The sequence below is a fragment of the Penaeus monodon genome, chromosome 3 (assembly GCF_015228065.2).
Source record: "Penaeus monodon isolate SGIC_2016 chromosome 3, NSTDA_Pmon_1, whole genome shotgun sequence".
Taxonomy (NCBI): Eukaryota; Metazoa; Arthropoda; class Malacostraca; order Decapoda; family Penaeidae; genus Penaeus; species Penaeus monodon.
Genome location: NC_051388.1, coordinates 46,673,532 through 46,688,531, shown reverse-complemented (window position 1 = coordinate 46,688,531; position 15,000 = coordinate 46,673,532). Strand labels below are relative to the sequence as shown.

The 15,000-nt window shown below is 31.1% G+C and overlaps 1 protein-coding gene and 1 pseudogene across 1 annotated transcript in view; one reads left to right on the top strand and one right to left on the bottom strand.

Annotated features, from left to right (window-relative positions):
* LOC119595544 (ataxin-8-like) overlaps positions 1-1,768 on the top strand; it is a 12,163-nt gene extending 10,395 nt beyond the window's left edge. The window contains exon 3 of the mRNA XM_037944665.1: positions 1,677-1,768. Coding sequence (XP_037800593.1) covers positions 1,677-1,748 — 72 coding nt within the window. The 3' untranslated portion in view covers positions 1,749-1,768. The remainder of the gene's footprint in view (positions 1-1,676) is intronic.
* An 11,765-nt stretch (positions 1,769-13,533) lies between these two features.
* The window catches only part of LOC119586603, a 2,885-nt pseudogene continuing 1,418 nt past the window's right edge, over positions 13,534-15,000 (bottom strand).

The window sequence follows — 15,000 nt, the reverse complement described above, 5'->3', positions numbered from 1 at the left end:
GGGGTGCTGGGAAGCATACCAGCAAATGAAAGAAAATTAACATTGTAAAAATTGTGTTCAGATGAAGATGAGGTTCTGCAATTAAATATTTTCATCCCAACAAACAGATGAAATGTTTACCTGTTTTTTGCATCAACAACCTTTTGCAGCAGTTCCTTAGTCAGGAAAAGGCTAAAAATCTTAACAGGACAAGAAGCCATATTCAGGTAGTCAGCCTTGACCCTTGGAGAGGCAGAGAAGCCGAAGTGCCACAGGACATTCTCCCTCTTCCTTTAGAAAAGAAAGTGGTACCAGAGGCATTATAGTTCCATGGGTGCCTGGTGTAGGAGATGAGTGACTTATCATCTACCAAGCTGTCATTCAGGGACACCAAGTCAGTATCTGACTCAGAGTCAGACAGGAAACTTCATCAGAGTCACTTTTCTCCTAGTTGGAGTCATCCTCTATGTCAAGAGCTTAAAGGTCTGTAAAAGAATGCAAAAAAAAAACAGAAAAAATATGCAGAAATGGAAGTCATTATGCAAAAGAAACCAGTTGGTGCTTTTTACAAATCAAAGAATAGGAGAAAATTCCTATGGAAAAATCCTCAAGCCTGTTTCAGAGGAGACATGTACTCTTTATCTGTATCACATTCCTCATCAGGGGAATGCAGGAACGGTACAATAGAGGATCAAGAAGATTTCTTAACTCAGTGGCTGGAGGTCCTTCACCATCTCATCCTCAATACTGGACAGCAAGAGAAGGCCGAGACCTTCAAGAACAGCCGGCAAGACATGCTATGGCAAAGAACAGGCTGTCATTCATAGTTTGTCATTTTTTTTATTTCAGCATCCTGTGAGGTCATACCCTGTGCCAGTTTCTGGTGATGTCATTTCATGTGACTGCCTTAAAAGGTGAAAAAAAAATTACAAATGAACTTTGAAAACTGTCAATGATAAAGGTATTCCACCAAGATGTTACACCATGTGATGACACTGTAAGGCACAGAAAATGTAAGAATCTTGATTGGACTTTAAAAACAGTCCTTGAAGGTATTCCACTATGACAGGCATAGCTGTTATTGGCATGAAGGCTAGATTGAGTCATGACAGCCAAAGTCATACCTGTCGTGAAAGCAGATCAGCAGCTCTCTGCTCAGGAAATATTTTATGAATTCATTATTACCAGATAATAATCATGATCATCATCCCTTGCTGCACTATTAGGGTCCCTAAAATTGTCATCTAATCTATAAAAAATAAAGCCTGTTGTAATCAAGCTTCACTCTAGGTAAAGGAAAAATTAAAGGGCTAATGACGAGTCAACGTGTTGTCAGAATATCAAAACTTTGTGAAGTCTTTCAGTAGATGGTAGCTTGTGATAGCTAATACTGTTTTCTCTGTTAGAAACTCAGCTCAAGTTTTAAAAGAGATGTGATTTAAAGGAATTTTTCACATTGAAAGTGCACAAATTGAAAATTGACCATTAAAGCCTCAGTTACTGATGGCGTTTAAGTAAACATTGGCTGCTACTACATTTTGCACAAGGGGACATTCACACAGTGAATGTAATTCTGCCGTAGTGATCTTCTTGTAAAGAATAATGAATAGTATTGATGTTTAAGAACTAAGTTTGTGAGACTTTTCCATGTTATGTATTGACAAATTTGTATTTTATGTTTTCCTTTTCTCTTTTAGGAAACCCTTGGTTGTGCTTCAACAAATATTGCAAACAACACCCAAGTTGATCAGGGATTAAGGTATGTTTAAGAAAAAAAGGAAAGTATTTAGAGTCTTACATGTCAAGAATACTCTTCATTATACACACACAGTAAATACATACTTGAGTCTACATGAGTGTATATTTGGTGTGTGTCACAGGGGTTTAAAGGTTTTAGCTACCAGTTTTTGTGTAGAATTATTGACTTTTCATCTCTTTGGAGATCAATCTTTCATAAGTACACCCAGCGATCACAACATTAACATGGAACTTACACATTCTTTGCTTTGCATGAAAAATAATGTTAATTAAAAAGGTATTCATGAATAAAAACAATGAAATAGGATTTTAGATTAACCCCTATGATCTGTATGACATGACCATCACATCATGAAAAAATTTAGCTTAAGGGGAAGGTGACGGAAATGCATCATGGGAAACATTAGCTGAGGGCCAGGGTGACAGGAACTTGCCACCATGAGAATTTTCAGCTGAAGGCCAGGGTGATGGGAATGACTTGACATGGGTGCACAAAGCTTTGGGGGGGGTGATTAGACACATTTCTCATTTAGGAAGGGGATTCAGCATTGTTTCCATTGAAAAACAAGCGTGCAGTGTACCATCAGTTGAGCCATGACTGGAAAGGCACTGGCTCCACAGGGGGGACATTATTTCCATACTCATAGTTCTCTTGCTCCTTCTTCTTCCCCTCTTCTTCCCTCCTCTTCTTCTTCTTATCTTCTTCATCTCCATCCTCTTTATTTCTCTCTACTACTTCTCCAACTCACCTCAAATTTTTATTGACACAAAATTTGTTAGAGCAAACTCTCTGCCCCCTATCCCTAATTCCCATCCCTGGCTGCCTTCCTTACCTTCCATCTTATGGCTGTAAATGGAAGGTTTTTGGAATGGAGAGGTGATGCAAGTAAACGTTCTTTTTTAGTTGTGGTTTAGTTGTTTTCACTAGTGCAAGAGCTTTTCCTAGAGAGTATCCCACTGTTGTCTTGTTTGAGGGCCTGTAAGTTTGTTTGTATGTTTATTGTTTTAAGCAAAAATTATAGATTTTTACCCTCTCATTTATACATTCTGAAATCATATCCATCCTCTGTGTGATAGGCAATTTCTATATATTTTAAATAATATCTTCAGCAGTTTTTACTATTCCCTTTTATAGCACATGTGCATATAATTATGTGACAAAAAGGAAATAAGAAATATTTTACAATATTTCTTATGAAAAAAAATACATTGAGGAGGGGCCACTGCATTTTTCATGGAGTTATGTAACAATTAAAAATTTTCTTGTTTAAATCCTTAAAATTGATAATTATTAATTAATAGATTGTGAAACCAATAACTACTATCTAGCACCTCAGGTCTTGAAGGAGATGATAGTCCTATCCACACAGTTCCACAGTGTACACCAGTATATGGCAAGGAGTGGTCTTGGCAGTCATAATACCTTTGAAGGGAGTGACTGGGATGCCTAATGTGCGTGCAAATAATTTGGAACACAAATTTGTTAGTAATAGCATTAAAAATCTTTGACAGCCCATATCTCAATTTCTTACTTTTTCATCTTAAAATTGAAAGTATTACCACAGTTTTTTATAAATTATTTTGAAGTTTGTGTCATTTGAAAGCATGGTAATTATGGATTTTTTTGTATTGCATTAAAAATATAGATCTGAATCAATAAGACTAAGGCCAAGTTGTGTTGAGAACACTGAGATTGTCCATTTAGAGTTGCCAAATCATTAGAAATGAAGCAGAAATCATAATGCTTTTTCTTTATGTGAGTTTTTCTATTATGTTTCAAATATATTGATGAAAAAAATTCAAGAACATAATGGTGTCATCCCTTACAACAAGGGCTTAGTGCATGATGCATAGTTATCCTTCAATTTAGTAAACAATCTAGGGTTTATAAAGGAATTATATTTTGGATGTTGAATGGCATCCATACCACTGGGGCTCTAATATGTTACAGTTTTCAAATGATGTCTGTATCACTGAACGGGTTAAATAGTGCAATAGCCATTTATTTTAGCAGTAGCATTGCCACCAATCAGAATACAAAAAGGAACTTTTCATTCTAACAAAAAATGGAGAAAGAAAATATCCTATCTATGGCAAGCAAGCTGTTCATAAGAAATCTCAAAAGCTAGTTTTCATATCACTTCAGAACTTAATCAAGTAGAAAATAGTAAGACGACAATTGCTAATTCATTACTAGCCTTACTTCAATTTTCATATGAGCCATAGGTTTTTATGATCATAGGTGGCTATTGTGGCACTGCTTGACTGCTTATACTGGAGCATTTGAGATTTCTAAAAGAGAACCCAAACATACCTAACTGCTTGTTCTGCTGCTTTCCTTGCACTGAATATATGCACATGGGAAAAGTAATGGTAACAGGAAGAAGTTTCTGTAAGGCTCTGTAACATTTTAATGGAAAGAAGGAAGCAAAATGTATAAAACACAATCTCATATTGGAAAATTTGCATATATCAAACACTTGCAAATATGGCTAAAGACTGTGTGCATGCCTGCATATATATATATATAATCATAGTATAGTATAGTATATACATATATATTAGTAGTATATCGTGTGTATATATATACAGATATCTAGTATATATTAATATATATATATAAACATATAGAATATATATATATATAATATATATATAGTATATATATAATATAAGACACATGCTGGTATAGGATATATTATAGATATAAGATAATAGTTGTATAATAGTGATATACAGCGTATAATAGTATATATACAATATGTATTATAAAACATTGTATATATAATATGATAAAACAGAAATATATATATAGTATATATTTTTTTTAATAGTCAGCGTAGTATAAGATAGATGCGTAGATATAGTCTAGAAATGTATATAATAGCACATATATATATATAAGTAAAAGCATATATATAAATTATCATATATATATTAGATAGATATATAATATTGTATATAGTATATACTAATATAGTATAGATTAAACATATATATATATGATATTATAGTATTCATATAATAGTTATATAAAATGCTATATATATATATATATATATGTGTAGTAGATATGGTATAATAAACATATATATTAGTCTGATATATAACTTGTGTGTATATATATACAACATATATATATGACATAATAGAATATATATATATAATATAGTGATATATATATATATATAATAAAATAGTATTATAAACATATATAATAATTAGATGCATATAAAATTATATATATATATTATTGTAAGTAATATAATATAATATAATATATATATATATATAGATATATAATATGATCATACCAATTCGTATGTATGTATATACATTATATATATATATATATATAGTAAGTCTATATATCTATAATATATATATAATATAGAATATAAGTATGAATATATATGCGTATAAGTATAATGTAATATAATATTATATATAGATAATATGATAATAATAGTATAGATATATGCGGAGATATTAAGTATATTATATATGTGGAGATTATATATATATATATATAATATATATATATATCTAATGTATTCTATATCTATATGCTAATGGTACTTGTATATACTATGTATACATCTATCTATATATGTATATGTATATAATACTATGTTAGTATTATATATGATATAGTGATGTAAGTGTAGTACATTATACTATATATATGTAGTATGTTATATATATATAGAGATAGATATGTGATACATTATCATATATACATATCTATATTAGTAGTCACGATATAGTAGTTCAAATATATATATACATTATATAGTATATATATGTATATATATATGTATTATATATATATTATATGTTATATATATATATATATATATATATAATAATAATGTTATAAATAATAATATATATATAGAGATATAATATGTATAGTAATACATTATATCTATATATAGGATAATATATATATTAATATATATAGTATAGTAATATGTGTATTATATAATGTGCATATATATTAGTATATATACATTATAATATATAATCGTGATAATATCTATAATATATATCATATATATAATAAGTATAATACATCTATATATATCTGTGTAATATATCTGTGTATAATATCTGGTATAATATATATATATCTAACTAAATATATCTCTCTATACAATTAATACATCTATATATACTATATATATCTATTAGGGGGGGGGTCATAATTATTGTATAATAGATGTATAATATTACTATATAGATACATATAGATATTATATCTATATATATCTAATCTATACATATACTATCTCGTATAGTGTGATGTTGATTATATATATATAAAAATATATATATCTATGTATATATATATAGATAATATATATATATATATATACTATATATGTAGATATATATATATGTCTACTATATATATATGTATATATCTATCTATGTAATAACTATATATATATTATATATCTATATATATATATATATATATATAATAGTTATATATATATATAATATATATAGATGTATAATATATATCTATATATATACATATATATATATATATATATATATACTAGATATATATACATATATATCATATAGATATTATATATAGTGATAGTAGGTATAGGTATAGTATATAACATATATATATATATATAGTAGATATATATCGTGAGTGTATAGGTTCGTAATAGTATATAGTAGTCAGTATATTAGTGGTATATATATGTGTATATAGGTGTAGTTATATATGTTTATATATATTATAATATATATATTATATATATAGTGATATATATATATATATATATATCTTATATATTTAATATATATGTTTATATATGATGATGTGTGTAATAGATATATATATCTATATATATCTATATATATCTATATCTATAATTACATTTTTTTTAAATATACATATATGATCATGTATATATTATATGTAGTATAATATTATATTAATATTATCTAGTATATAGTATATCTATATTCATATATATATATATCTGTATAGTAATATAGTTATAATATATATATATATGTGTGGTAATATATATATAATAGATATATTAGATATATATATATATGTAGGAGTATAATATTATATATCTACTCTATATCTATGTCTCTGTCTCTCTCTATCATGATTATAATCTTATATTATCTCTTATCTCTCGTATAATCTCTCGATCTATATATATATGAATATATATATAATCTATATATATATCTATGTATAATATCTATATATGTTATGTCTATAATAGTATATAGTCATATAGATATCAGTCTAGATATGTGTCTTCTTTCGCTCGTAATCTCTCTCGTAAGTCTCCATCTCTCTCTCTCTGTGTATAGCAGTCATATATATCATGTCTCTATACATATTGTAAAATAGAATATATGTATTAATATCCTAGATGTATGTATCTTAGTCTATCATAGATATATATCCTATATGTGTATAAGTATACTATCATCTATATATATATATCTATATGTATGTCTATAACTCATCTATCGTGTCTATAGATTTATTTATATATATAGTATATATTATATATATTAGATGTATATTATATATATATAATATGTAGACGTATATAGTAATATACGATGTATACATCATATATATATATATATATAGTCTATCTATATATCTATATTTTTTCATATAGTAGGTATGCTGTATACGTATATATATAGATATATATAATATATATATATATATACATGCGTGATATATATATAGACTGATACTGGTATATACATAGATAATATATAGAGGGATATACATATTATTATACCATATATACATATTATGATATAATAGATTGTATATATAGATATTATATATATATACAATATACCATATATATATACATATATATAAATACTTATATATTACATATTGATATATATATATATATATATATATATTAGTATATAATATATATATTTACTACATGTGACATATATATAGTATATAGCTCGTATATATTTATATGTTGATAAATATTATGTATATATATATATTATATATATATATATACAGTATATCTATATATATACATATATATAGATAGTGATATCAGTATCTATATATATGTCTCTTATATGTATATATGTATTATATATATATATATTACTATCTAAATATATAAGTAATAGTATATATGATATCATATATGTTATCTCTGTATAATATAGATCACTACTATTAATATAATATATACTATCTATATATATACTTATATAGTTACATATATACAATATATATATACATATATTATATCTAATGTATATATATCTATTATATATTAATATATATATATAGATATATAATACGATATATACATATAGTGATAGACATATCTATAATATATATATATATATATAACATATATATATAATATATTATATATATATATATATATATCTATATCTCATCTTTTACATATATCTACCACATATCTCTCGTGCTCGTCTCTCGTCTAGTCTCTAAGGCTCTCGTGCTCTAGTCTCCATAACTCTAGTAAGTAGCATATATCTTTATATATATATATTATCTCATACTCATATCATATATACTATATAATATACATTTCTCGCCCTATACATATATCTCTATCCACAGTATATATATAGATATCATGTATAGATATCGTCTCTATCTCCCTCTCTCTATCTCTACTCTATCTCATCTATCTAGTCTTATACTGCTAATATCTATCATCTATATCTGTATATATATCTATATAGATATATATGTTACTACTCTCTCTCTTTATATATGTATATATATACATATCTCATATAATACGATTATAATATAATATAATCTATGTATGTTATATGTAATATATAACGTAGAAGTAATATCATAGTATGGATATAGATACATACTATAATATATATATGGTATATATATATATATATATATATATATATATATCATATATCTAATACTCTCTCTATACTATCTATATACATATAAATCTAACATTCATATATGTATGTATATATGTATATATATATATAAATATATAGTATATATATCTAGAGTAACATAATATATGATATCTGATATATATAATCTAATATCTATCTCCCTATATAATATCTCTCTCGTCTCTATCTCGTTATCTATCTATCATACTCTATAATCTATATCTCTCTGTCTCTCTACCTATCTCTCGATCATCGTAAGCCTATATATATACTATCTATATATATATCATATATATATAGTACTATAGTCATATATATCTAGCTAGCATGTATATATATATATGTATATTATGGTCATATCTATAAGTCTCTCTTACTGATATATATAATGTCAGTCTACTATTCGTCATATAGAAATGTCTATGCATATATATCTATATATATAGATATCTAATATATATATAGATATAGTGTATCCTATATATATATATCTAATCATAATAGTGTCTCTGCTGATGTCTAATCTCTCTCTCCGTCTCTATATCTCTGCTCTCTCTATCTTATATATATACTCTAATCTATCTATCTATCTCTGTTATTATATATCTCATCATATCTCTCTCTCTATATCTCTCTTGGCTTCTCTATGTCTATCTATCTCTTCTCTATCGTCGAGAGAGAGAGGGCAAAAAGACGACGAAACAGAAGAAGCAGGGTATATCTGTATATCTACTGTATATCTATGTATCGTCGTATCTTCAATCATCTCTTCTCCGTCTCTCTGCTCTCTCCTCTCTCTCTGTCTCTCTGTCTCTCTCTCTGTCCTCGCTCTGTCTTTGTCTCTCTCTCTCTCTCCCTCTCTCTCTCTATCTCTATTCATTTCTCTCTCCCTCTCTCTCTCCCTGTCTCTCCTCTCCTTCATCTCTCTCTCTCTCTCTCGCCTCTACTACTCTCTCTCTCTCTCCCTCTCTCTCTACCTCTATCTCTATATCTCTCTCTCTTCTTATATCTCTACTCTCTCCTCTCTCTATCTCTCGGCTACATCTCTATCCGCTGCGCTCTTCTCTCTTAGCGTCTTCTCTCGTCCTCTATCTCTCTCTCTTCCATCTCTCGTACTCTATCCTCAGTCCATCCGTCGTATCTCTCATACTCATCTCTCTATATCACTCTTCATCTATCCTCTCTCGCTCTCTCTCGTGTCCTCTCCTCTCTCTCTCTTTCTCTTTCCTTTTCTTCCTCCCCTCTCTCTCTCTCTCTCTCTCCTCATCTCCATCTCTACTCTCTCTCTCTCTCCTGCCCTCTCTCTCTCTACTTTATCTCTCTCTCTCTCTCTCCTCTCTCCTCTCTCTCTCTCCTACTCCTACTATCTATCTACCTCTCACTCGTTCTCGCTCTCTCTCTCGATCTCTCTCTCTCTCTCCTCGTTACATCTATCTCTACATATCTCTATCACTCTAATCTATCTATCTCTCTCTAATAAACTATATCTCTAATCTGTGTATATTCTAAGTCTATACTCTACAGCTATCTCTCGTCTCCTATCTTTCTCCTCCCCTCTCTCTCTCTATCTCTCTACTCTCGTCTCTCTCTTCCATCCTCTCTCTCTGCTGCTCCTTCCCTCCTCGCTCTCTCATCTCTCCCCTCTCTATCTATCCCTCTCATGCTCTCTCTCTCTCTCTGCTTTCTCTCTCTATCTGTCTCTCTCTCTATCTCTTCTCTCTTCTCTCTACTCTCTCTCTCTCGTCTCCCTCTCTTCTCTCTTTCCTCTTTCTAGTCTCTCCATCTCCTCCTCGTCCCTCTACCTCTGTCTCTCTCTCTCATCCCTCTCCCTCTATCTCTCTCCCGCGCTAGCTCCTCTCTCTCTCTATACTCTGCTCCTCTCTCTCTCTCTCTCTCTATTCTATCTCTCTCTCTCTCTCTTTCTCTCGCTATCTCTCTCTATCTCTCTCTCTCTCTCTGTCTCGCTCTCTCTTTCTCTCTCTCCTGTGTCTCTACGCTCTCTCTCTTTCTCTCTCTCTCTCTCTCTCTCTCTCTCTCTCGCTCTCTCTCTCTCTCTGTCTCTCTCTCTCTCTCTTCTCTCTCTCTTCTAGCTCTCTCTCCCTATCGCTACTCCTCTCCTCTCTCTCTCTCTACTCTCTCCTCCTCTCTCATCCTGTCTGTACTCTCTCTTCTCTCTCTCATCTCTTCTGTCGCGCATGTCTCTCTCATCTCTCTCTCTTCTCGGCTCTCTCTCCTCTACTCGGCTGTCTTCTCTCCTGTAGTCTCTCTCTCGCTCTCCTCTCTCTCTCTCTCGCAGCTCTCTCTCTCTCTTCCTCTCTCATCTGCCTCTCTCCCTCTCTCTACTCTCTTCTCTCTAATCTCTATTACTCTCTGCTCGTCAGTCTCTTCTCTCTCGTATCTCTATATCAATCTCGTCCTACTCCTGTTGTCCTCTCAGTCATTGGCTCTCTCTCTCTTCGTCTTCGGTCGTCACTCGTCTAATCGTACGATCCTTCTCCTCTTCGTATTCATCTACACTATATCCATCTAGATACTAGTTCAGATACTATATTATAATCTATATAATATATCGTCTATATGAGTCTATATGGCTCCGTATAGTGCGTCTAGATATACTACGTATACACTATATATATCTAGACATAAATATGATAAAATCGGTACATAGATAATTAATAGATCTAATAGTAATAACTCATATTAGATCTATCATATCGGTAATATGACTCTATAAGTCATATCGCTCTAGTATATATATACAATGATGTATAATATACATAATACTATATATGTATATATTATACAGAACTATATAAATATATACTACATCATACAAAGATTACATATATATCTTATATATAGATATATATATATACATCTAATAATAATAATATACCATACAGTACATATCGTAATTATAATACATACTCTAATCATAATATATACATCCTAGCAATATATATCATATAATATATATAATCTATACCATATACATATAAATATAATATGACTAGTCATGTAATTGGATAATTATATATATATACTTATATTATATATAATATATACAGTATATATAGAACTACATATATAAAGCTAAGTTCGTAATTATATCTCAATATAAGGTATATATAGATATATATATATATATCATATATACTATTATATATATATATTATATAGATATATATATATATATAATATATATATATATCTATATATAATATTATATTAGATAATCTTACATCTATCTATAATCTACTCTATATATATATCTATATATTCATATATATATATATATATATATTTCTATATATATATATATTCTATTATTTATATATATATATATTATCTAATATATATATATCATCTACTCATACTACTCTTTCTCTCTCTCTCTCTCTATCTCTCTCTATATATCATCTACTCTCTCTCTATATATATATCTCCTATCATCTCTCCCTCTATCTTTATCTGTCTCATCTATCTATATATCGCTTCTATCTCGTTTCTCTCTCTCTCGCTACTATAAATATCATATATATATATATATATTACTACTATATATATATATATATATCTATCTATGTACTGTCCTGTCTGTATGTATGTCTGTATATCCACCCCATATCATGCTGGAGTGTTGCTAACGTTTTATGTCTTTTTTATTGGCGGTTTCTATCGTATCGACAAAGTTAGTTTACTGCAAAACCCATAGTTATTGTGGCTAACATATACATTATATATGCAGTTTTGATGTTTAGAGTAAACATTTAATATTCCATAAAATATAACACATCTCACTCTGAGATTTGATAGAAGGTAGTGATGATTTTTTTTTGTGTGTGTGTTTGTGTGAAATAGGTATATTTTGCCTTGTGTATTCATTACTTTTTTTTCAGTGATAAAAGGAACTAATTGTATTTATTTTTTTCTTATTGAGGCAAAGATACAGGTTGACAATAATTTATTACAGAAGGAAAGTTGGAGATGATAAAAATCTGATAATTGACAAGTTATTTATGATAATTATTTAAATAAATAAACCCCCCTAACCCTTTGCTCGTTGTTGTGGGTGTGCTTAGAAGACAGAGACTGAGGCCCAATATAGGGGATCACCCCTACCATTGACCTCAGGCTGTGTCTCTAACTAATTTTGCTTGGTCTTTTCTCCTCGTCCTTATGGAGACTTTGAGGGGTAGACCATTTCTTAATGAAGATTTTTTTTACCTTTATTAGGGGCATTAAGGCTTACCCCTTCATCAACTAGCCTATCTAAATTTGATTTCTCTGGTTTCCCAACCCCTGCCTCTCCTTTGACCACCACTCTGGACCAACTGGATACTAATTCCCCCTCCTTGATGATTGCTGTCAATTCTATCTATTCCGAATCTTCCACACAGGTCGTTACTTAACCTTCAGAATACACCCCTTCCTCTCTCCCGACATTCTCCACTCCATCTCCTATTGCATACTCTTCATCATTGTCTACTGCCCTCTCCCCTTCTTACTACTCTCCATCTTTATTGTCCATCCCACTGTACTACTTCTCTCCATACTACCCAATCTTCCTCCCACCCTCATCCTTCTACTGCTTTCACCTCTGTAAACTTTTGAGTACCCTTTTTGGCCCACCAAGTGGGATCGATTCTTTGTAATTCCATTACACCCCTTACTCAGTACTCTTCTCTTTCAACAGCCAAAAACAAGTAGGCAAAGTTTCCATTCTCAATCATTCAAATCATTCATGCCTTGTCACAGTTACATATGAGTCTCAAGCTTGTACACTATCTACCCTGACTGACTTCACTGGCAAACCTATTCCTGCCCAACCTCACTTCTCCCTTAATACTTGTACTGGAACTGTTTCAGTTTCCCCAACTGATTGTTCTCCCTGACTATGATGCAGTGGCAGCCCAGTGCTACTCTATTCCTCCCAGAGGCCAGCAATAGATTAGCTTTTGCCAAGATTAGCTTCTGTAGACATGACCTCTCCCATGAAGTTTATATTGGTGGAGTGTCCTTCCTTGTCCGACCATATCGACCCCCTTCCCCACCAATGTCAGAAATGTTGACATTTTGGCCACCCAGCCAAATACTGTCAATCCACAGCCTGCTGCCCTCCATGTGCCCAACCTTATCATGACCATTCAAATTGCTCTGCTCAGTCACACATGTGTGCCAATTGTGGTGGCTCCTATAATGTATTTTAGAGGACATACCCTGCCTACAAGTTCAAATCTGAGGTAGCAGTTCTCCAGATTCAAACTAGGCTTCACTCTACATAAGGCCAGACAAGAAGCATGCCAACAAGTTTTTTTCTATTTCTATCTATTTCAAAACTGTACTCCCTCCACTCCCCTCCCATTCAAAGATGTTTCAGCATCTCCCCCGTATCTCTTCCCTCTACCACGAACTATCCAACCTCTACTAGCTCTCTCCAATCTCTACCACTTCCCCGATGCCTACCCCTCCTCTTTCTCACACTACCTGTCACATCAGGCAAGCTATTTCTTCCAACCCATCTCATACACCCACCTGTCTGATCCTTAGACATTTTTTCCTTATTCTGCTCCTCATAAAAGAAAAAGCTCTTGAGGGCATCCAAAACTTCCAAAACATGACTACATTCAAAGTATTTGGTGCTATCCATCTTCCTCCTCAACTTCCCATTACCCTTCTTCCTCCCACTCTCCCCATTACCCTTCTTCCTCCCACTCTCCCCAAAAACACCCCATCCTCTCCTCCATGTGCACCACCATTCCCTCTTCCTTCCCCATTATCCTTATCACTCCCACCCAGATGCTCACATGACTCCCTTATATCACAACAATGTCCTCCTGATCTTTCCGATCCTGACATTCTGATACTACACCACCTTCCCCTGTTCCTTTATCTCATTCTCTGGATTCTTCTACTTCTCCAACTACCAACTACCATTTCTACCCATATTGCTCATTGATTGTTTCATAATGGCACTTTTGCAATTTTCCTCATACAAGCGTTACTCTCCTTTCCTCAGACACTTTTGATCTAATTGCCCTATACCCTATACTCTCTGTCTGTCTGGATACATATATATATATATATTTATCACTCCCACCCAGATGCTCACATGACTCCCTTATATCACAACATTGTCCTCCTGATCTTTCCGATCCTGACATTCTGATACTACACCACCTTCCCCTGTTCCTTTATCTCATTCTCTAGATTCTTCTACTTCTCCAACTACCAACTACCATTTCTACCCATATTGCTCATTGATTGTTTCATAATGGCACTTTTGCAATTTTCCTCATACAAGCGTTA